The 24,372-nt window shown below is 42.6% G+C and overlaps 1 protein-coding gene across 2 annotated transcripts; it reads right to left on the bottom strand.

Moving 5' to 3' along the window:
• Nucleotides 1–814: 814 nt before the first annotated feature.
• On the bottom strand, nucleotides 815–19,451 carry TMEM14A (transmembrane protein 14A). 2 transcript variants are annotated; one of them, XM_077487782.1, is made up of 5 exons: nucleotides 19,308–19,451; nucleotides 14,723–14,808; nucleotides 12,557–12,658; nucleotides 7,446–7,533; nucleotides 815–1,163 (listed from the first exon to the last, which is right to left on the bottom strand). In XM_077487782.1, exons 2-5 carry the CDS (start codon nucleotides 14,796–14,798, stop codon nucleotides 1,124–1,126), a joined length of 306 nt encoding a protein of 101 aa, XP_077343908.1. In that variant the 5' UTR covers nucleotides 14,799–14,808; nucleotides 19,308–19,451; the 3' UTR covers nucleotides 815–1,123. The 2 variants fall into 2 exon arrangements, with proteins under 2 accessions (XP_077343908.1, XP_077343909.1); XM_077487783.1 differs by lacking the exon at nucleotides 19,308–19,451 and having other exon boundaries at nucleotides 14,723–14,824.
• Between the last annotated feature and the right edge of the window lie 4,921 nt (nucleotides 19,452–24,372).

Raw genomic sequence — 24,372 nt, 5'->3', positions numbered from 1 at the left:
TTGGTTTCTATGCAAAGCTGCACCAGATTTTGAACTCTACAGTTTTAGTAAACCAACCCCGCATTATGCCAAATATCTATATGCAGTTCAGACTGATAAGATCTAGTCCTCCACAAAGAACTATATTCCAAAACAAGGAGCATACATACCTGACTTCCATTAGATCAACAGACTTCTCCCCACAAACGCTTTATCCCAACCAACATTCTAGTGGCTAAACAAGCTGTGCCATATATCACCTCAAAAGAAACCTATTATCAGAGAATGATGAAGGATACAATTACTGACCTCCAGGGCCAGGGCAAGGGGTGGGCAGGAGGGGCGGCTGCCCCTGGCGCAATGGTTTATTGCAGGGACCCTAACCCTAAGTGAAAGGGGGGGTGCTATTTGGCGTCTTTGCCCTGTGTGCTGGATCACCTTGTCCTAGCACTGCTGACCTCACCTCCTGAAAATGCTAGTTGTACAGCGGTCATTCTGACTCTCTTGCTTTAAATATTTTAAGTCAATGACCTAGAATCAACATGTAGATAAAGGGTTCTGCTATTTCTCTGACTTTTCTGATCTGTGTAATTGTTATAGGTCTGAGACTCAGACAGAGTTAATGTCATTGGGTCAACATAACAGCCAGGCAACTAGCATTTTTCAGAAGGAGGTCAGCAATGAAAGTGCTCTTCTCGTGGTAGGCTTCCTCAACTCCCAGGGCTTTTAAATGTGCAAAAGGCAAACTGACCTTCTACCGCTATAATCAAACATAGTCATGCATGAATCAAATACTCTAGTCAGTTGGTACAACAGATGAATAAAGCACCTAACATAAGAAACCAGGCACTTTTATTTGCGGAATGTGAAAAACATGAAGCTGGTCATTTCTAGACAGAAGGTTTGTTACAGAAATGTAGTATAGGCTTTTGCTCTAGTATTTGCATCATTCAGAAATATTGAAGTTGAAACATAGAACAAACAGTACAAAAGCCGAACATAGAGATATAAAAATGAGTGCAAGTTATGGAATGATTAAAAAGTCAGTGCATATGTCATGTTACAGTATAAAGTAGAAGGCTTCTGGTCTGTACATCGCAAGGGGCTGGGTGTTGGTACCTTTTTTTCAGCAGGTGCACATCTCTTAAATCAGATTCAGCAACAGCCTCAACACCATGAAAATGCTGTAGAGATAGAAAAGTCTGTTAAAGCTTTGCAGAATAGCAGTCAAATTAAGTACTGCTCTGTGATAATAGATACAGCACCATGAATGACAGAAGATAACCTAATCCTCTGTGGCATGTATTTATAATTACAAATACAGGGTGCATATAGGATCTTAACCTGCTTTAGTGAATGTAAATAAAAATATCAGGTCAATCTCCATTACATCTGCAACAAATGTGGACCTAGGCATAAAATCTGTGTATTTTTCCATAGCAGTGGTATGACAATTGCTGTATCAGCCCATGCAGCTACTATGGACCCTGAAGGGAAAAGGAACCCATTAGGGGGCTGTTTAGAATGTTTAAACATAGAAAAGCTGTGTGCAAGAGAAGATAACACAAATCCAGTACTTTATCATTATGGATTGCAGATGTTGATGTTAACACTGATCTTGTTCCTTCTGTGTCATTTCCAGTCAAGGAAAATGGGCATTTTTTTTAAGGACAGTGAGGACAACTGATTCGCAAAAGGTGTGAAAAGTCCACCTCTAAAAATATATATTAGCCAAGATGCACTGCGGGAATTACACACGGGAAAAAAGGTCCGACAGCTAATCAGTTTGTCCATCCTACTACTGGACATTTCCATCCCCCTACAGACCCGCAGACCGCTATCCCGACAGACTGGCTGACTACAATCTCGCTAAACCAGCTTTGCAGGGACCTTCACCTATCAGGTAGAACACACAGGCCACTCATATTATTTGAGGACCTCTGCAATCTAGCTCAAACCCCAAGACACACTTTATCGTTAATTTACAAAGACATCCAAACTCGATTATATGACGCTCTCCCCGCATACACGAGTAAATGGTCTAGAAACCTGAATATAGAGATCTCCTCAACACAGTGATCTACCTCCTTTACCCTCACGCATCACTCATCCAGGTCAGGGTTTACCCAAGAGAAGAACTACAAATTGCTGTCGAGGTGGTACAGGGTTCCGGTCTCGGTACACAGGATGTTCCCATCAACCACAAACGTATGTTGGCGATGTCACGGAACGCAGGGATCCTACATCCATATTTGGTGGGACTGTGACAAGGTTCGTCCATTTTGGGATAATATCTTTGAGTTTTATAATGATGTATATCAGACTTCGTTACCTCCTTCGCCTTTGTCTGCTCTCCTATCCATCCTTCCTGGGACAATTCGGTCCCAGAAGGGTAGTCTTTTGAGATTCTTTCTTTCAGCAGCGCGCCATGTCATTTCCTTATACTGGAAGAAGGACTCCACCCCCCCTATTTCTAAGTGGGTGGATATCCTTAATGATATAATGCTCATGGAGGAATTGCAGGCGAAGGCGGACGATACTTATGATAGGTTCACCATGTTGTGGTCCATCTGGCGACACCATTCCCAAACGGAAATGTTTCTTAATAATCTTAAGATCTCCTAAGCAAACTTACCGCCAATATTGGGTGGAGAGTGGTGACGTCGCTATGGCCACAAGTGACACTGGAAGACGGAACTTGGTTGATTCTGCCTCCGAGTTGGGCATTTATGGTGCATCTTATACCAACAACAATGGTGCATATCCTACACATACCCTTTCCGATAAATGCATTTGCTGTGCTCCCCCCCCCCCCCCCCCCCCCGTTTTCTTGTTCCTATCAATGTGCCTTATTTGATGTTAATGGTGACATAAATTATATAGTTGCCTGTATTCATGTATGTTATTTTACACTACCTGGCATATAATAAAAATATATTCAACCCTAAAAATATATATTAAAAGCCAGCAGCTACAAATACTGCAGCTGCTGACTTTTAATAAATGGACACTTACCTTTCCTGGAGTCCAGCGATGTCGGCAGCTGAAGCTGAGCAATTGCTCGGCTGTCGGCTGCTGCTGGTGCCATTCTCGGTGAGGGAATCAGGAATGAAGCGTTGCGGCTTCACTTCCTGGTTCCCTACTGTGCATGCGCAAGTTGTACTGCACGTCGTAAGTGGTCCCCGCTATTTCCTGGGACCTGTGTGTTTCCCAGGAGACAAGGGGGGGGGGTTAAGGGGCGTGACTCTAGCGGGAGTCTATTCCCTGTATTATACAGGTATCTGCACCCCCCCCCCCTGAAAGGTGCCACTTGTGGCACCAGAGGGGGGGGGAATCAGATGAGTGGAAGTTCCACTTTTGGGTGGAACTCCGCTTTAAACAACCATCCCTGAACAGGGGTGGGAGCCTTCATCGCCATCTTTCTTCCACACATAATGCCATTTTAACATCTCTAACCCAGCGATTTGACAACAATTTACACCTATAGCCATGTAAATTGTGGAACTAACGCCTATGCAGATTTCCTAACACCAACAACAGGGTTTCGTAACCTGGTTAGGATAGCATCACAACTCTCACACCTCCCATCCTGCTCTTGGACCGTCAACATTTTTACATTCCAAGATTGGATTAAGGGGTCCTAAGGTGTGAATATAAATATTCTGTTGAATGTGATTAACTACTATTAGATACAATCAACTTGGAATTCAGATCCAGGGCGCTTTTCAGGATCATCCTTGCTAGTCACAGATCTCCCTCTGCAGACTATGCTTTAGGGAGAATGTGCTTAGCTTGTTTGTCAGATTGTTTCCTCCTAAAAACTGACCGCTATTTAATAGTACTGCAAACCCCCTGACCCTCATCCCCCCACAGTTAGATTTTACAAAGCAGTACAGCTAGGTCACTTCCCTAGCTGAGCCAGTGATTGGAAAGTGAAGGAGCTACAGCAAATCACCCCTATTGCTCACTCTGCTCTCCTGTCAGCATATTCTTTGTCAGAGTACAGTAAAACCTTGGATTGCGCGTACAATTTGTTACAGAAACATGCTTGTAATCCAAAGCACTTGTATATATATACTTGTATTCGTTCCACAACCATTTATTCATAAGTCCTTCTTCAGTTTATAGTCCATATAATAAGATTATAGCAATGTGATAGGTTGTGTAACCATAAAATGTCCACCCACAAATAGAAGCCTCCACAAATAGAAGCCTCCACAAGGGGATTAGAAGCAAAATCCAGCAGGAGCTACAGGGTATAAGAGAGGAGAGGCACCTCTAAGTCTAGCAATATGGTTACATTTAATGAAAGTACAACATTTAGCAACTCACATGGTTGATGGTTAAAAAGGCACATGGCCCAGGCATCCGGGATAAAGCTGTCCACATAGACCATCCCCCGCACCGCCGGCTTTCACCAATGTCAGTCTGCAATCATGACCGGGAAGACCACCCTGCAGTAGCGAGATCTGAAAGCGAGGCTTGAACCGCTCGTGGAGCTCAGCGTGGAAGGGATGACGTCGAAGGCGGTGAGGAGGGTGGTCTATGGGAACAGCTTTACCCCGGATGCCTGCATACATAGATGTGCCAGTTTTAATCAACATGTGAGCTGCTAAATTTACTACCTTAGAGCCGCCTCTCTTCTCTTTTATACTCAGCTGTGACATGACATCTAATATCAAGTCATCACTTGTATATCAAGTCAAAATGTATTAAAAAATTCTGCTTGTCTTACAAAACGCTCTCAAACCAAGTTACTCTCAAACCGTATGTCCATGCAGTACAACTGATTGGATTCTAAAGCTGACCCACCCCCTCCCAGTATGAGTGTCGATAAAAAATCTAATTCAGGTACTAGCATGGATTGAATTTAAATATACAATTATTTTTTAATGTATAAACAACTGCAATCTTTTGTGCTTTTTCATATTTGCCTGGAGTTTAGTTTGAAGTGGTTGTAAAGGCATTTTAAAAATAAAAATAATAAACATGTTATACTTGGTACGTACATGGTACTTACTTACCACTACACAAAGCGGCTCCTTACCTCCTCTTCTGGAATCCCCTGCCAGTGCTGTCCACTCCTTCTCTCCTGCAGGTGCCCCCATAGCAAGCTGTGTGCTTCCAAGCCAGACTGTGTGCGTCTATAGACATACACAGTGCCCCACCCCGCTCTCCCTCCTCACAGGATTTGCACAACAGCAGCAGGAGCTAATAGCTCCTGCTGCTTTCAATGATGCCTGTGAAAGCAGGGGGAGGGGAGAGAAGACCTGTAGTCAAGCTCTGGCAAGTGTTTACGGAAGGAGGGGGTCCACAGAAAGTGTTAAAAAAAAATTTGCACTCTGTATACCAATTTCTTACAAGCCCGCAAATAAATAAGTTACACTTACAAGATAAAAACTTTTAAAATTCACATATAAACCTCCAGAGTAGCGCCGCCATGTACACATTCACAGTGCCTGGCTGAACGTTACTGTCGGCTCATTCCTTGTTTATATGTGAATTTTAAAGGTTTTTATCTTGTAAGTGTAACTTATCTATTTGGGGGCTTAGAATAAATTGGTAAACAGAGTACACTATGGTCTCTATACTTTTTTATTTTCATGTCCTGAACTCATGGAATCCTGAGTAGGGATGAGCTCAGGTGTGTTTCGCATACTCCACGTGCAGAGCCCGCCAGGAATGCGGCACAGCGCTGCGCTAATCACAGGCAGTGAGACATTGCCCGAACTCTGCAGCCGCGCATCGGGGCAATGTCTCACTGCCTGTTAAAGCGCTGACCGCCTGGCGGGCTCTGCGCGTGGAGCATGTGAACACGCCTGAGCTCATCCTTAATCCTGAGCAAAGCTGGGAGGTGGTTGTTTCCTTTGGATGCAAGTGTGCAGGTGTGCTGGGTTACCATTAGGAAAAAGCTATCTGAAGTATCCACCATTGATTGGGAAGAGGAAAAGAGAGCAAAGACCTCGTGGGGAGATCTGCTTATGTGCTTTGAATTCATCTGGGAGGTGAGCGTGCATTTTTACTGGTGGCGGTATGCACTCCTTTTGAGAACAAATAATCACAGAGGTGGAATTGTGTGGAGACACTGAGCATAAGAAGAGTTTTTCATACACTTTTACTTTATTGAATGGACTATTTATTATTTAGAATTTATTGAGATTAGGATATTGTATTATTTATATTCACAGCGCTATTCATTATTATTTCATACAAAGAAACAAGTTTTAACATTGACACTGATTGATAACATATCTTTGAATGTTTCTCATTTATCAGGCTGTGCTATAGATAACAGTTAGTGACCTTCAAATGAGAAGCAATGCTGAAGACTTTTAGGCTTCATGTTCATAGCCTATGATGGCTGCTGGGCGCTGGAAAACACAGCAAAATCGTGCCTTGATTTTACATCGATTTTGCGGCCGGCGGTCAAAACATTCCTATCCCGAATGATTCTTCTGCGTTTAGGAGAGGGCGGTTGAACCTCCCCTAACTGCAGAAGCTCCTAAATGATCCTAAAAGCCTATGGGGGTTATTTACTAAAGGAAAATCCACTTTGCACTGGAAGTACACTTGGAAGTGCAGTCACTGTAGATCCGAGGGGGACATGCAAGGAAAATAAAAAACAGTATTTTTGCTTGCACATGATTGGATGATAAAATCAGCAGAGCTTCCCCTCATTTCAGATCTACCTCTTAGATTTAGAGCGACTGCACTTCCAAGTGCACTTGCAGTGCAAAGTGGATTTTCCTTTAGTGAATAACCCCCACTGTGTACATGAACATAATGGGGGTTATTTACGAAAGGAAAATCCACTTTGCACTACAAGTGCAAACTAAAAGTGCAAAGTGACCTTGATAGTGCACTGAAAGTGCACTTGGAAGTGCAGTCGCTGTAGATACAAGGGGAACATGCAAGGAAAATAAAAAACAGCATTTTAGCTTGCACATGATAGGATGATAAAATCAGCCAGCAGAGCTTCCCCTCATTTCAGATCTACCCCTCAGATTTACAGCAACTGCACTTCCAAGTGCACTTTCAGTGCAATTTCAAGTGCGCTTTGCACTTGTAGTTTGCACTTGTATTGCAAAGTGTATTTGCCTTTCGTAAATAACCCCCATAGGCTTTTATGGAGTTGAGTTTGCTAGGAATTAGTTTTTTGGCTCTTTCTCCTGGGTCCCAGCAGTTTTATTGTTTTAGTGTACATTGCACAAAGCACATTTTGGCCTTTTTTTGGCTACTTTTGGCATTCTGACCACACAGTGAACCTAGATTCTGCATTAACATACCCCTGCAATTATACCCACGTGCACAACTCAGCTGCCGTAATGCGCAAAACATGGGGTCCTCATATGCATGAAGGCAGATGTAAGTTGTCCAAGAATAAGACTTTTTTTTACATAAAATCCAAGGAAGCAGATAAATCTATGTCACATTTAAGCATTTAAACTCATAGATGTAAAACATACCTAATGCCAGCTACAATTCCAGCAGGCATGACTTTCTTTGATCGATTGTACCTCAGACCCATTATTACACTTAGAGAACCTGCAGCAACTATGGAAATAAAATACAATACATAATCAGTAATTAGACCATGCAATACACATCATCAACTAACTTAAACTAACCTGGAACTTAAAGTAAATCTGTCACTTTGCCCATAAAGAAAAAAGTGCCAGGTTCTTGTTGATAGTCCAATCACAAATACCTATTAATCAAATGGCAGCCCGTTCACCTGTCTTAGCCCAGAGTCTAACCTCTGTGTAAGCTCCATGTCCTCCTGTGGACAGCTCAAAAGGTCGATGGCCTTCCTCACAAGGCAGTGGGGTAGATTTACTAAAACTGGAGCACTCCGGATCTGGTGCAGCTGTGCATGGTAGCCAATGAGCTTCTAATCTTAGGTTATTCAACTGAGCTTTGACAATAAAACTTGGAAGCTGATTGGTTACTATGCAGAGCTACATGAGATGTTGTACTCGGTTTTAGTAAATAACCACCATTGTCCTGTTGACTGGGAATGGAAACCCTTCTATTTATCTTTGCACATATTTCCTTTAAAAGGGCAATATCAAGTGTCTTAATGCTAGTTCTAGCTCAGTGGCTCACAATATAATGATGGATGGGGAACATGCAACTTTAATAGCTTATTGGCAGCTCCCATATTTCTATCCAACAAGTAATTTTATAGTGTATCCAAATCCAGAATTTTTTTTGTTTAGCTTTGGATAAAGTAGTAAAGTTTAAAAAGGCCCCCAGTGTTTCATTTTTGCTGTCTGTGTCTATTCAAGGTGATTTCAGTTCCATTTTCAAAATGAAGGGAATCCCCTCTTAGCCCTTGTACACACGGTCGGAGAATCTGTCGGAATGAGTCTTATCGGACCGTGTCGTCAGATAATCCGACTGTGTGTGGTATGCATCAGACTGATTCTGTCCGAATCTCCGTCCGACCCAATTTTCCAACATGTTGGAAATATTTCCCGACCAACTGGGCCGGACGGACCTAATCCGATTATGTGTAGAGCATTTTGATCGGACCAAGTGCCACGCATGCTCAGATCAAATTCCTACATCAAAGCTGTTGGCTACTAGCCTGAATGTAGTCCCATCGTAACGAAATTATGTCATCACGTTCTGAAAGATCGGATTTTTCGCCAACTTGGCCCAACCGTGTGTATGCAACAGTTTCGGACACAATCCGTCTGACTAAATCCGACGGATTTGGTTGGCAAAATCTCTGACCGTGTGTACGTGGGCTTAGACAGTTGACACCGGAACAGTTGTGCCTGTCAGAGAATATCTTCACCTCTTATTCCTCTGCTCTAAAATTTTGGAATCGTGATTACTTTCCGTTCCTTGAATAGTTGTTCTTAGGACAAATAAAGGGGAAGGGTCTCCCCAGTGGGGACAGATACAGCAATAAAACCAGACGTGGATTTAAAAAGCCTGTTCACGCTATAATGCAGTGTCGGAAAACGCACATTCTTGTGAGCCTGCCCGCACTGCATTCCAATCACATTGCCCTTGCGATCTTCTAGGGGGGTCAGTGCAACATTAACAGCACCCCAAACACAGGTTGCAGATGCGTGCATTTAAAAAAAAATTGTGCATGCACTACTTTTGGTGTAGTGCGGTGCGATTTCAGTCCATTAAAAATGAATAGGGCCGAAATCGCACTGCACAGAACTACATGTGAATCACACAGGAACTGCATAGTGTGAATAGACTGTAATACTTCCCCACTGCAGCCAAAACCAGGCAAAAGGGTTTATATGAGGGGTGCTGATAAATATTGAGCCTTACTAAGAAAATTGAGCTGGAAAGCTGTAAGGCCGCGTACACACGGGCGGACTGTTCGCCCAACTTTGTTCGTCAAACAGTTTGACAAACAGTCCGCTCAAAATTTGCATGAGCGGACTTGACTACACACGATGAACGAACAGTCCGCTGAAACCGTGCGCGATGACGTGAACGGCACGTACGACGGGACTAGAAAAACAACGTCCTATACACTGCAATGCAACCTTCGGCGTGTAAATTCTTTCTGAGCATGCGCGAGACTTAGTTTGACGAACAAGCCTACACACGAGCGGACTGTCCGCTCAAATCAAGTTTCAGCGGACAGTTTTACGGGATTTCCGAAAAACTTTGTTCGTCAGACTGTCCGCTGAAACTGTCCGCTGAAGCCCACACACGAGCGGACTGTCCGCTGAAACACTGTTCAGCGGACAAAGTTGGGCGAACAGTCCGCCCGTGTGTACGCGGCCTGAATTGCAGGCTATACTGGTCAATTTGTCTATATTCAATGGTGCAAAAATAAACTACCTATGATTTTAAATTATCTTTCATTTTTAGGTCCAAATTGAACATGGCAGCATCTTCCATCGTGTTTATTATACTGCCACTTTTATTCTTTTATTGGTATCCACAGATTTTGTTATAACTGTAAAATTTGATTCATTTGATCCAACATATTTCCAGGAGACAGAAAATACAAGACATGTGTAAATATAGGATTACATCAATGAGTTAAACTCTTAGGGCCCCTTCACACCAGTATGCCTGAGTGTGTTGAGTATGGGGTGCTGTGATGAGTTATGAGTTATACTTTTTTCTTTATTTTTTTAACTTTTATTGAAATGTCACAAAATTAAATTTTATTCAACTACCTTCTGCATTTTATACACTGCACGTGAATGGTGTGAACAGGGCACATAGAAAACAATTGTTTTTGATGTGCCCTGGTGTCATTAAACCCATATCATTAAAAACTATCAATAAATGGTGTATTACATGCTGTTCTTACTCAGTTACTAGGAGATTCATTTTCTGTGTTCTGTAAAAAAAAATCTGGTTGATCCTGCTGCTCTCTATCGTCCCCTTCTGTCCATATTCCCACTGCAGTTGGGAATTTTGCTGAGCAGTGTTGGCAGCTCTGCACATGCTCAGTTTTTAGTGTATTTTCTATGCTGAGCATTTCCTCCCTATCACATCTGAGCAGCCCAAGTGAATATAGAGTCAAACATGTAGGTGTATACACAGTGCTAAATGCCAGCTCAATCCCTCCCTCGTCCTCCAAGCCCACTAACCCGCTCAACACAATGGTTGTGGGATATTACATTTTGATTGATGGAGGCTTCATTTCCTTGTTATTCTAGGACACAGGCTGAAGGGGTGTGACAGAGCTTGTGACTGGCAGAAATCCACCCATACCATGTTATTGCCACAAAATAATAAATATATATTTTATATGGCAATTTAAAAAGGTTTATTGATATTATTTTTTTTTACTCTGTATTCCAAAGGCTGTTTTTCTTTATTTTGAACATGTAAAGAGCAGCAGAGGACTCCTGCTTGTCTCCGGCAAACAGGCTGGGAAAGATCTAGGTCATGTGACAGCTCTATATTAATTAGGAAAAACGTTTAAAAAAAATTACAGTACCATCATCCATTTACGTAAAGAGAAGGAATAATGTGAATTAACCACTTGCCTACCAGGCACTAACACCCCTTTCCTGCCATTTTTCAGCTTTCAGTGCTGTCACACTTTGAATGACAATTGCACGGTCATGCTACACTCTACCTGAACACAATTTTTATCATTTTCCTCACACAAATAGAGCTTTCTTTTGGTGGTATTTAGTCACTGCTGGGGTTTTTTTTTTTTTTTTTTTACCCAAAAAAAAAAAAGACCAAACATTTTGGGAAAAAAAAGATTTTTTACTTTTTTTCTGTCAGTAAATTTTATAACTAACTAATTTTTCGCCTTCACTGATGTGCGCTAATGAGGCGGCACCAATTGGCACTGATGGGCTGAACTGGTGGGCATTGATGAGGTGGCACTTATGGGCACTAATGAGGTGGCACTGATGAAGAGGTACTAATATGCCGCACTTATGGGCACTGATAGGTAGCACTGATATGTGGCACTGATGAGCACTTATAGGTGGCACAGATGGGCACTAATAGGCGACACTGGTGGACACGGATAGGCAGTACAGAGGGGCACTGATGGGCATTGATGGTTGGCACTGATAGGCAACACTGATGGGCATTGATATGCAGCACTGATTGCAGGCACTGACTGGCATGGATAATGGGCACTGATTTGTGGCACTTGTGGTCACTGATTGCTGCCACTGGTGGGCACTGTATGCTGGCATTGGTGTGCACTGTACTGTTACACATTTCTTTATTGTAATCAGGGCACTGATGATCAGTGCACTGATTACATCCCTAGATGTCCCCCTGTGAGGAGATACCACTGATCGGCTCTCCTCAGACTATGCCAGTGTGAGGCGAGGAGAGTTGATTACCAGCATCTCCATGTTTACATGTGACTGGCTGTGATTGGACACAGCCGATCACATGGCTAAAGAGCCGCGGAAGCTAAATTTATGAAGTAATTGGGGTTTCTTTGCTTAATGCATTATCTAGCTTACTGATAACAGCAGCACTAAAATAATTGATGACAAACAAACTTCAAAAGTCACATAGAATAATAACCAATTCACCTTATTTTTTATATTGTACATACACTATACATTTTTTGTTGTGAACAAGCACAAGTTATCCACATGAAACCAGCCTACCAATGTTCCTGTAACGTCCTGTCTACGTCCTTTGGCACCTTGACAATAAAGTAATTATTCTACAGAAGTTCTTCCCTCCATGGTGTGCATCTTCTTTTTCTTCACATACACTATACATATTGTATATTCTTACATATGAAACACATAGGGGGTTATTTACGAAAGACAAATCCACTTTGCACTACAAGTGCACTTGGAAGTGCAGTCGCTGTAAATCTGAGGGGCAGATCTGAAATGAGGGGAAGCTCTGCTGATTTTTTATCATCCAATCATGTGTAAGCTAAAATGCTGTTTTTTATTTTCCTTGCATGTCCCGCTCGGATTTACAGCGACTGCACTTTCAAGTGCACTTTGCACTTGTAGTGCAAAGTGGATTTGCCTTTAGTAAATAACCCCCAAAGTCCAATAACACAGTACAAAACACAGGTCTCTCTACATATATCCCACTTAAACATTTCTCCTTAACATTCATATCTTATTTCACTTACTCAATGATATCTTGATATCCCTTGGATCGTATGAAACCCGGAATGCCCCATAAGCGGCAAGCAAACCAAAAGTGAGACCAGCTGCCAAGGACACAATACTACCTGGAATGGAAAGAGAGATATATGAAACCAAATCTATAGTGATCCTATGTAACCTATAAACATACAAAGCCTACACATATTTTTAGATTCAGTGGCCAAAAGAGAGACAACTTATTACACAAAGGATGGACCAGAGATCCAAAGGAAGCAAAGAACTGTATACAGGTTGGGTGCATAAATAAATAAAAGTGGATGAAAATCTGAAAAACATTAGCTTAAACATTAACATCAGCTCGTGTGTACTAGGCCTTAGTCGCAAACCCTGTTACTGGTCAACCAAGTTGGCCATCACATTTAAAGAGGAAGTAAACATTGATGGGTTTTATTTCCTTTCCCTTACCCTGCAAAGTAAACGCACAATGTGCTAGTATGCACTGCATATTAGCTCATTATGTGACATTTACCTGAAAACAAAGCCTGCGCTGTCCCCGCTGGAGGCCACATCCATGTTCGCCCCTCTTCCTTCCGGGGCCGCGGACTCCGGCTCTGTGACTGGCCGGAGCTGCCGCTAAAGGCACTCTCTCATGAAAAAACAGCACGGGGGGGGGCGTTTAGTCAGTGTGTGTGTGATAATGACATAGTCGGAGCAATATCCCGTAAATAACTCCTAAAAGGTGCACGTTTCGGAGATATTTACAGTGCTTATAGGTTAGCTTTTTTTTAGACTTACCTAAAGGTACAACTTGCAAAGGGAAGTTTATAACCTCTTTAAGGGCAAGCCATGCTTAATTTTTTCATGGGAGAATTCAAAGATTTGCATATGATCTCAGGTGTCTATAGCTCTGGATCCACTGATCACGCTAACATGACTTGGCAAGTAAAGTTCTGGTACAGTCATGTTTTACATCCCTTCCCTTGCAAGTGCTGCAATCATAGCTGGGCAGATTGGACATGTAGTTATTCTCTCTAGAGCAGCGTTTCTCAACTCCAATCCTCAAGGCGCCCCAACAGGCCATGTTTTCAGGCTCTGGTAATAACTAAGGCAGTGAAACTAATCAAATCACCTGTGCAAAATAATGGACAGCCTGAAAACATGACCTGTTGGGGAGCCTTGAGCATTGGAGTTGAGAAACACTGCTCTAGAGCAGGGATAAATTAAAATGGCTTGATGCATCAATATCTATGCAGAGAAGCCAGTAATATGTCCCCTTAGGTTGCATTCACACACGAGCGTCTTATTTGAGGGTTTTTTTGGCATTTTTCAGGCGTTTTTTAGTGTTTTTGTACAGTTATTAAAGCATTTTTGGGCTTTGTCATTTTTTCAACTTTTCATCCACTTTTATTTACTTATTTACTTTTTTTTGTAAGGGGTTAGATTATGGTTAGGGGTTAGCATATGTATTTATTAACTTATTATTATTTTTTATTTATTTTGTTAAGTTAGGGGTTAGGGTTTACTATTAGGGTTAGGAGTTATTATTAGATTTAGAAATTAGGATTTAATATTAGGGTTAGGAGTTAGGGGTTAGGGGGTTAGGGATTAGGGATAAGGGTTATTTTTATTCTTTATACATTTATAATTTTTTTCATGCTTAATATTTATTTATGTATTTTATTTATTTTTAAGTAACTATTGCATTTGAGCAGAAAAATGCTTAGAAACGTGACAAATTGCAATAAAACATGCAAAAATGTGCAAATCAAGTGTTTCCGTGCATTTCTACGCTTCAAAAAACGCTTGAAAAACATACAAATCTGCCCAATTGGAGCTACAAAATTAACTCCAGAACTTTTTTGGCTTCAGGTGACTAGTAGTGGAGATGTGAACCGTCTCCATAGAGAATAATAGATTTTTTCTCCTTCAGCTCTTTGGAGCTTCGAGCTTGAAACTACAAAACACTCAGGTGTGAATGGGGACTAATATTCACACATCCCTGGTATGCCAGAACATATTTCAGCCAATCATAATCTAACAAAATACTACTATAAATGTACAGGATGTTACATTTTAATATTACATGACATCATTTAAAATAATTGAAAATTTCCCTTTGCATACCTAACTAAAAGATTAGGACAACAAAATGGATGACAATCAAGATTACATTTTTTTTTAACACTTACCTTTCCGAGAAAACCCCAAAAAGCCACCAGAGGCCAAGAGTAAAGCATATCCAAACCCAATCCAGTCCACAGTCATGATTCTGAAACTATTCACAGACGTAGCTATAATTATTAAAACATTGACAATCCATCTTATAACATTCTACATTTTAATATTTAATCTGAGAAAGACTTCCCAGATATCTACTTTTTTATAACTGAAAAGAGAGTACCGGCCTCAAAACACTGGTATCACAGAAAAACTGACTGAGTAGTATCTTACAAGTAACCCTAAGCCTAGGTTCACACTAATGCAGTATTGCGAACTCCACGATCCATACACATTTCCTGCACCGCATTTAAATCGCACTGCCCTTGTGATCTGCAGGTGTCAGTGCAAACTTAATGACACCCACAGTGCGTTTGCCCACATGGGTACCATGTGATCCGGTTGCAGTGCGGTTCCAAAATTGGTGCATGCATGACTTTTGGTGCCATTTGAGTCTATTCAAAATCAAAGGGCTCAAATCGCGCCGCACTTAATAGAACACAAATGCAGCCCGAGAACTGAGAGATCAGCAATCTTTGATTGCTCAGTTCTCGCTGTAGAGTTGACTGATGCTGCATCTACCTAGCTGAGTATGTATGTTTGTTTTTTTCATATTCTCTTTTAGGTTGGCTTATTATAATAAAACAAGCAAAACCTAATTTACGCCAGAGGTGCCCAAGCTTTTGAAGAGTGAGGGCCACTTAAGTGATTTGGTAACCAGTCGTGGGCCACAATGGAATGAAATAGTTCAGAATTTCAAATTTTTTATTTCAAATAGCATAATGAACTTTTTCCTCCTGCAGATGCTAAATAACGGTGGGAGGGAAAGGAGGAGAAATCTGGGTTTCAGTGGCTGCGGGAGGCAAATTTGGGGAAGATCGGTTTCTGTATATTTTAAAGAGATATGAGTATCACCTCTGATACAAATATATAAACACTGAGTACCATCATCCACAATTCTTAATATCGAGGAATTTTGGTATGGGGGTACTGGGGCAGCCGTTCATGCTAGCCTCCTAGACCAAACCCAAACCAAGAAAAATGTTGTTAGGACTATACCGGTACTTTCAAGTCAGAAAAAAGAAAAAATATATAATTTTAAGATTTACTAATATTTAATAAATACATAAAAGAAACAAACAATACACAAAACATCTGAAATGGATCAAAGTCTTATTTTTGTTCCATTAAAAAAAATCATTATGAACGAAAAACAGATGTAAACAGACAAACGGTCCAATTTTGCATCCAATTTTACATTGGTAGTGAATGTAAAAAATATGATGAGAAGCTGATGTTTCATTAGTTCACTCATGTTTTTTCAGAGAAAAAAATTGATCCGTTTACATCAGTTTCTTATCAGTTTTACATACGTTGTACATCAGTTCACCACCAATGCAAAAATGGATGCAAAATGGACCGTTTGTCTGTTTATATCCATTTTTCATCAGTTTGATTTTTTTTAATGAAAGAAAAATAGGGCTTTATCCCTTCCAAAAAACGCATGTTGACAGAAACAGATGTAAATGGATGATCAACCGTTTACATTCATTTTTCCATAGAGATGCATTGATGTCCGTTTTTCAGCCGTCAACAGATTGATGAAAAACAGACGAAACACCCGTGTGAAAGGGGTCGTAAACTTCATCTGTTTTTGCTTTGAAAAGATGTGACTGAAATGATTAAATCGGTTGTAAAGTCAGAAGTTTTTTTTTTTAATCTTAATGCATTCTATGCATTAACCACTTCAGCCCTGGAAGATTTGGCTGTTCAATGACCAGGCCATTTTTTGAGATACGGCACTGCGTCGCTTTAACTGACAATTGCGCAGTTGTGCAATGTTGTACCCACACAAAACTTTTTTTTACCCACAAATAAAGCTTTCTTTTGGTGGTATTTTATCGCCTCTGTGGTTTTTATTTTTTGCGCTATAGACAAAAGAAGAGCGACAAGTTTGAAAGAAAACACAACACGATGGGGATTATTTACTAAAGGCAAATCTACTTTGCACTACAAGTGCAAAGTGCACTTGAAATTGCACTGGAAGTAAAGTCGCTGTAGATCTGAGGGGGAGATGCAAGGAAAATAAAAAAAACTGCATTTTAGCTTGCACATGATTGGATGATAAAATCAGCAGAGCTTCCCCTCATTTCAGATCTACCCCTTAGATTTACAGCAACTGCACTTCCAAGTGCACTTTCAGTGCAATTTCAAATGTACTTTGCACTTGTAGTGCAAAGTGGATTTTCCTTTTGTAAATAACTCCCAATATCTTTTACTTTTTGCTATAATAATTATCCTACATTTTTTATCAAAATAAATAATTTCTTCCACAGTTTAGGCCGATATGTATTCTTCTACATATTTTTGGTAAAAAAACAAAACAAAAAACGCAACAAGCATATATTGATTGGTTTGTGCAAAATAGGGGATAGATTTATGGCATTTTTATTATTATTATTTTCTTTTATACTAGTAATGGTGGTGATCTGCGATTTTTATTGGGACTGCAAAATTGCAGCGGACAAATTGGACACTTTTGACACATTCTGGGACCATTGATAATTATACAGCGATCAGTTCTATAAAAATGCACTGATTACTATATAAATGTCACTGGCAGGGAAGGGGTTAACACTAGGGGCGATCAAGGGGTTAACTCTGTTCCCTAGTGTGTGTGTTCTAACTATGGGGGGATGGGACTGTCTAGGAGGAGAGAGAGATCGGTGTTCATACACAGTATGAACACTCGATCTGTCTCTACTCCCCTGTCACGTGCGATCGCGGGAGCCTGGCGGTCATCGCGCCCGCCAGGCACTCACAATGGCACATGCCCCTAGTGGCCAAAAGGGAAGCGACGTAAGGTAACGTTGTTTCGCCCAGCCGAAAACTGTGGTGGCTGGTCGGCAAGCGGTTAAGATAAAAAAAACTTCTCTGTGTAGCAGCCACCCTAATACTTACCTGAGCCCCATCTCTCTCCAGCGATTTCCACAAGTTCCTTGGCCTTCCAGGACTCTCCTTCTGATTGGCTGAGCCACAGCAGCCATGCCATTGGCTCCCGCTGCTATCAATCAAAGTCAGTTAGCCAAGCAGGAGAGAGAGGGGGTGGGGCCAAACCAGGGCTCCATGTCTGAATGGACACAGGCAGCTGTGCCTCAGCTCAGGTGCCCCCATAGCAAGCTGCTTGCTGTGGGAGTATTCGACAGGAGGGAGGGGCCAGGAAAGCTGGGCCCCCCTTTTACTTACCTGAACCCTGCCTTTCCAGCGACAAGGATGAGCACACCAGCTCCAGCTGGTCCTGATTGCATAGATTAATAGCAGCGCAGCTATTTGCTCCTGCTGCTGTCAATCAAATCCAATGACGTGGGACCAAGTCCTGATGTCTGTGTCAATGGACACAGCAACAGGACATGGGAGTGTGCCCCCACGAGTGCCCCAAGGGAAAGCAGCTCTCCAAAGGGGCACTCGAGAAGAGGAGGAGCCTGGAGCACCGCTGAGGGACCCCAGAGAAGGAGGATCAGGGCCACTCTGCAAAGCCAACTGCACAGAGGAGGTAAGTATGACATGTTGGTTTAAAAAAAACAAAAAACTAATCTTTACATATCCTTTAACACACAGGCTTTCCTGTGGGTTAGCTCTGCTTTTGCCATAGACTTCTATTATATCTTGCAGGTGTGCTACACTTTCAGAAAGCGCACCAAACCCGCAAGGATATATTAGAAATGCGCTTCTCTGGTTTGAGGTTGAGGGCCACATCAAAGGGCTCTGAGGGCCACATCAAAGGGCTCTAAGGGCCACATCAATGGGCTCCGAGGGCCACAGTTTGCGCATTCCTGATTTCCGCAGTTACACTGCACATGATTTCAGTTACTTTTGGCCAGAACTACAACACTTTGCACGCCCTTACGTTGGGTGGGGTGTAACTGCAAGGGACACGAAGGGGACCAATGCCACCACCTCGACCTGTGGGCTCTAGGGGGCCAAGCAGAACTGCTCTATTCATCAGATGGGCACATTCTACTCTATATCAGGTCTGTTTTCATACTTCCCAATTTGGAATTGTTTTTCTGTTACTAAAATGAAAGCTATCAGAGCTGAACTAGGACAATCAGATGACTCTATGTGGATGATTTACTAAAACTGGACAGTGCAAAATCTGGTGCAGTTCTGCATAGAAACCAATCAGCTTCCAGGTTTTATTGTCAAAGCTTAACTGAACAAGCTGAAGTTAGAATCTGATTGGTTACCATACAGAGCTGCCCCAGATTTTGCACTCTCCAGTTTTAATAAATCAACCCCTATGAGTGTCCTGAACAGATTGTGCACCAGATCTGGTCTAACTCCCCTTGTGATCATGTCCCCAAGTGACAGGCAGCTGACACCTAGGGGAAGCTAGTTATACAAAAATCATAAACAGCAAACACCAACCAAAGCTATAACGAAGGCAGCTAGGCAAAGCACTGCTGTAACCCAAGCTGCCTCCTTCCTATTAAGTATCGGAGCTCATTAATCGACCCTATTTACTAATTAAAAGCTGCATTCACGGATCATGCCTACCTCTTTGGTCCCCGCCTCCAACTTCCAACCTTTCAACTATGGCATTAGTCAGAAAAGTTTTTTACTTCCTCTTTGCTGTTCATCACGTTCTACTTTACTTTTCTATTCAGTCTTTTCACGCCCTACTTGCCGCTGCCATCTAGTGATTATGTCTGGTACTGCAATAAATTCTTTAGCGTTTATTACGTTCTACTTTATTTTTATATTAGGTATTTTCAAATCCTGCCTTTTACTGCCATCTAGTGGCTTTAGCTGGTATTACAAAACAAAATGTGTTCATCTAGCTCCCAACTGTCCCTAATTTCGAGCGACTGTCCCTATGTCCCTCTTTCCTCCGCATTTCTCCTATCTTTTGGTCTAATCTTCAAGTTGTATATAAAATGCACTATTTATCTATCAAAAAGTGTTTCCCAGTGCTAAACATTTCATCCAATTTTTAAATTGCTGAATTTGTAAATTTCAAAAGCCAATATAAAGAAATAGTAGTTGTAAAAAAGCACTTGTGGGTAATCATTACTTTTTTGGATAATTCTCCTTTAAGTGGGAGTGGCAGGGTGTGTGTCCTATGCCTGCATACTTTTGCTAACTGGTGTCCCTCCTTAAATAGTTTGGAGGTATGTGTGTTTATAACAATGATATTGGGGCACACTAAAAAAACTGCAGCTCGCCCTCATGGGTTCATTCATACTTGTAGCCGTGGGTGGTAAAAAAAAGTAGGCGAGCCATGGTTATACTGTCTCCTGAGAGTCCCCCCCTCTCCCAACCTAAGCAGGGCTGGATTTAGCCTGTCTGATGTGAAAGGGCAGTAAAAAAAAAAATACCAGGGGGACAGAGGATGTTTGTAGGGCAGAGTGCAGAGTCCATTCGTTTGTAGGGCAGTTTTCAATGGGTTATCAAGGCAGTGTACAAGGGTTAGTAGGGCAGAGGATAGGGGCGGCAGGGCAATGCACAGGGGGACAGCAGGGAAGAGGATCAGAGGTTAACAGGTGAGTGTACAAGAGATAGCAGGGCAGTGTACAGGCAGTCAATAGGGCAGAAGATGAGGGTTAGCAGGGTAGGAGGATGGGAGGTTAGCAGGGGAGTGTACAAGAGTCAGTTGGGCAGTGTACAGGGGGGTCAGTAAGGCAGAGGATAGGAGTCAATAGAGCAGATGACAGTGGTCAGCAGGATGGAGAACAAGGGTTATCATTCAGAAAACAGGGACAGTAGGGTAGAGGAAAGGGAGTCTGGAAGGCAGAGGAAAGGTGGCTAGCAGGGCAAAGGACAGTTGTTTAGAAGGGAAGTGTATAGAGGTCAACTGGATGGAGGACAGGGTCAGCAGGGCAGGGTACAGGGGGTCAGCAGGGGAGAGGACAGAAGTTAGTAAGGCAGTGTACAGGGGTCCTATCCTCGCACTGCACACAGCCTGGGCACCAGTGGCGGTGTGTCCATTAGGGGTGCCTGGGCACCACCCCCTCTGTCACACCGCCCTCTCTGTCACGCCACTCCCTCTGTAGAATGGATAGATTCATGTATTGCATGAATCTATCCATGGCCGCTTTTCTAACACTAAACTGCCTCTCAGCCAATCAGGAGGCACATGTCCAATACCCATCACCTGATGTGCTGAAGGCAAAGGTGCTCTAATTGGATGCCTAGCAGAAGTGAAGAAGAGACAAATGGAAGACACAGGAGCTGCCGCAGTCACTCGCTGCTCATCCCACAGCTCAGCGCCGTCACCCACTACCCGATCGCCCACCAAGTTCCAGGCAGCGAGCAGGCAGGGGGGACACCATGGCGCCATTTGACGGGCACAAGTGGCTGCATTTGACGGGCACAAGTGGCAGAATTAGATGGGCACAAGTGGTGGAATTTGAGGGGCACAAGTGGCTGCATATGACGGGCACGGTGGCTGCATATGATGGGCAAAGTGGCTGCATTTGATGGGCACAGTAGCAGCATTTGATGGGCAGAGTGGCTGCATTTGATGGACACAGTGTCTGCATTTGACGGGCACAGTGACTGCATTTAATGGGCAAAGTGGTGGCATTTGATGGGCAGAGTGATGGCATTTGATGGACACAGTGGCTGCATTTGATGGGCACAGTGACTGCATTTAATGAAGAGACAGGTTGTCATCATTATCAGGTTGAACAGAAATGATACAACAGAACCGCAATATAGAGAGCCAACAATATGTATGTTTGAATTCTGCAGACAATAATCTTTCACAAGTCAAATAAACAGTGCATGTGCTTGTATCACCAAGGGGGAATAGTGGTATGATAAAATACATGATATATTATTTCCGACACCAGGAAATAACACCCCCACCAGTGGGAGTTCAGGTCAATGTCTAGGGGGACCATAGTTTTTCAAATTTCCAATGACTAGGTCTATGGAATAGGTAATTTTATATAAGGGCAAGGCTGTGTTTACCATGGCCTCCCAAGTGGACACCGTGGGTTGGTCTGGGGACAATCATTTCAGTAAAATTTCCTTTTTGGCATAATAGAGGAGGTAGACTATGAGAAGCTTATGGTCAACACTGAAGAAATGGCTGCACTCCAAGATCCATCAAAATTCTTATTAAATAATGAACATCCCAAGTGTTACAGACAGTACAAATGGAACCATTTGTACTGTCTGTAACACTTGGATGTTCGTTATTAAATAAGAATTTTGATGGATCTTGGAGTGCAGCCATTTCTTCAGTGTTGATCGTATGTGGAGGCGAGCCGAGGCGGGCACCTGTTATATCATTAGGCTTCCTGTCTCACCTGGAGCAGCCAGTTCTTTTGTTTAGAAGCTTATGGTGATGGGAGTGCTGGTCGTCATCAGGGATGCCCAATAAGGCTATATAAGTAGGGATGAGGTCAAGTTGTAGTCGAAGGTTAATTTAATCAAAGACCGCCTTCCAGTATGTCATTATGGAAGGGCACTCCCAGAACATGTGTATATATGAACCCACTTGGAGTTGACAGTGGGGACAGCTGGGATCTCGTTCAGGGAACATTCTCTGCGACCTTATGGAAGTGTAATAGATCCAATGAAGAAACTTAACTTGGATCAGCTTATCCCTGGATGAAATTACAAGCTTATGACCTTGTTCTTATCTCCCAGTCCTCTCTGTCTAGGAAGGGAATGTCCTCCTTCCAGTATTCCCACAGCTTTTCCATTCTAGATATATCAGTACAAAGTAGAGCACTATAAAGTGCCGACAGTGGTTTATCTAGGTCCCCAGGAGCTAAAAGGTCCTCGTTAGGATCAGCTTTGAGGATGGGATTCCAAGGGGGCCGCAGCAGTATGTCGCAGTTGGAAATATCAGAACAGCTTCCAGCCTGGCAGATTGAACTTCAGACAATTGTGAGAAGTTTAAGAGGGCACCCAGGGTTCATAATATCCCCAATAGTCTTGATCCCATGTCGTGCCCACAACTGGGGATCCTGAATTGTATGCAAATGAGGGAGTTCAGGGTTACTCCAAGGGGGTTGGGCAGGAGACAACTGGCCTGAAATGAAGAAACGTCACAGTTTTCCAGATTCGCCATGTGAATCTCGTTGGCCCAGGGAAAGCTCTGTGTTTGGTCCCCTGTAGATAAGATTGTGAAGATCTAACAAGGACCCCAAGAAGGCAGGTGGCTGCATTGGCTCTAGAACTCTGGAACCCCCAATATGCAGATACCAGTACTCACGCCCTGAAAAATAACCCTAAAATTAGGTAGTGCCAGACCTCCCAACTGTGGAGGGAGAGACAGTGTAGCCTTAGCCAAATGGGGGGAGGCTGCATTCCAAATAAAAGGCAACCAGACATCTATCTGTTTCTTTGAAGAATGAACTAGGAACTCATATCGGACAGTTACGGAATATGTAATTGAATTTGGGTAAAAGCATAATTTTTACCAAATTTTTCCGGCCTAGCAAATTCAATGAGAGCCCCGACCATGTCGAGCAACACGATTTGAGTGGTGTTAATAACGGTTGGAGTTTACGGTCAAAGAAGTCAGCTATTCTTCTAGTCATCTGCACTCCCATACCTAAACTTCTCAACCCCTTGTAGTGGGGAGGAGGGGGCTAAGTTAATTACTTGGTCGTCAATTGTGAAGAGAATAGACTTGTACCAATTAATCCGTATGCCCCAGAATGAGCCAAACATGTCAAATATAGTCAGGGCAGCCAAGAGCGCCGGCCCGTGTCATTCAAGTAAAGTAAGGCGTCATTTTTGAACAGTGACAACTTCTCTTCCAAGCGTCCCACCCTCAATCGCCTGACCTCAGAAGATTGCCTAATCAGGATAGCCAAGGGTTCCCAGGCCAGAGCAAATAAGGAGGGAGACAAGAAGCATCCCTGTTCTGTACCTCTATGTAGAGAGAACATCTGGGACAGTGAATCAGGAGCCCTATAGAGCATCTGTAACCAGCGAAGGAATTTGCGACCAAAACCATATCGTTTCAGAACCTCCCATAGGTGGACCCATTCCACGGAATAAAACACTTTTTCTGCATCTAGGTAAGTGATGACTCTAGTGTCCTGATTGTCATGTGGGGTTGAGAGGTTAAGAAATAAGCATCTATGTCTGTTCCCTTACCCAGCATGAACCCCGCCTGATCGTCATGAATCAGGGCTTTAATCACAGTAGTCAGCCGACCAGCCAAGACCTTCGCTAGAATTTTGGCATCAACATTTAAGAGCGAAATAGGTCTATAGGAGGTGCAGTCTTGGGTATCCTTACCAGGTTTGGGAATCAGTACAATAATCACACCTTCCATGGATTGTGGAAGAGTGTCAAGGGAGGAAAGGTCTGAAAAGAAAGCAGTCAGCTTAGGGGCTAAAGTGTCCACAACTTTGGAGTAGAATTTAGCCCCTTGGGTAAGAACCTCTATCCCTTTTTTAATACACAGAATCAGTGGGTTGGACCCAGGAACGCCCCCCCCCCCCCCCAAGAAAAGAACCGGGAAACACAATTAATACTAACCTTCCCAGTTGGGGTAGTGTTAAACTCTACCTGCCTACGTGCCACCAGATATCTGCCTTAGTGCTTCTTTGTCATTCAGGAGAAGCCTTGTATTTTGTATTTAAGAGAATAC

Source organism: Lithobates pipiens, unplaced genomic scaffold, assembly GCF_037356315.1.
Source record: "Lithobates pipiens isolate NorthernLeopardFrog02 unplaced genomic scaffold, aLitPip1_a1.2 Scaffold_18, whole genome shotgun sequence".
Classification (NCBI taxonomy): Eukaryota; Metazoa; Chordata; class Amphibia; order Anura; family Ranidae; genus Lithobates; species Lithobates pipiens.
Note: the sequence above shows the minus strand (reverse complement) of the source record. Positions and strands in the feature narration are given on the sequence as shown.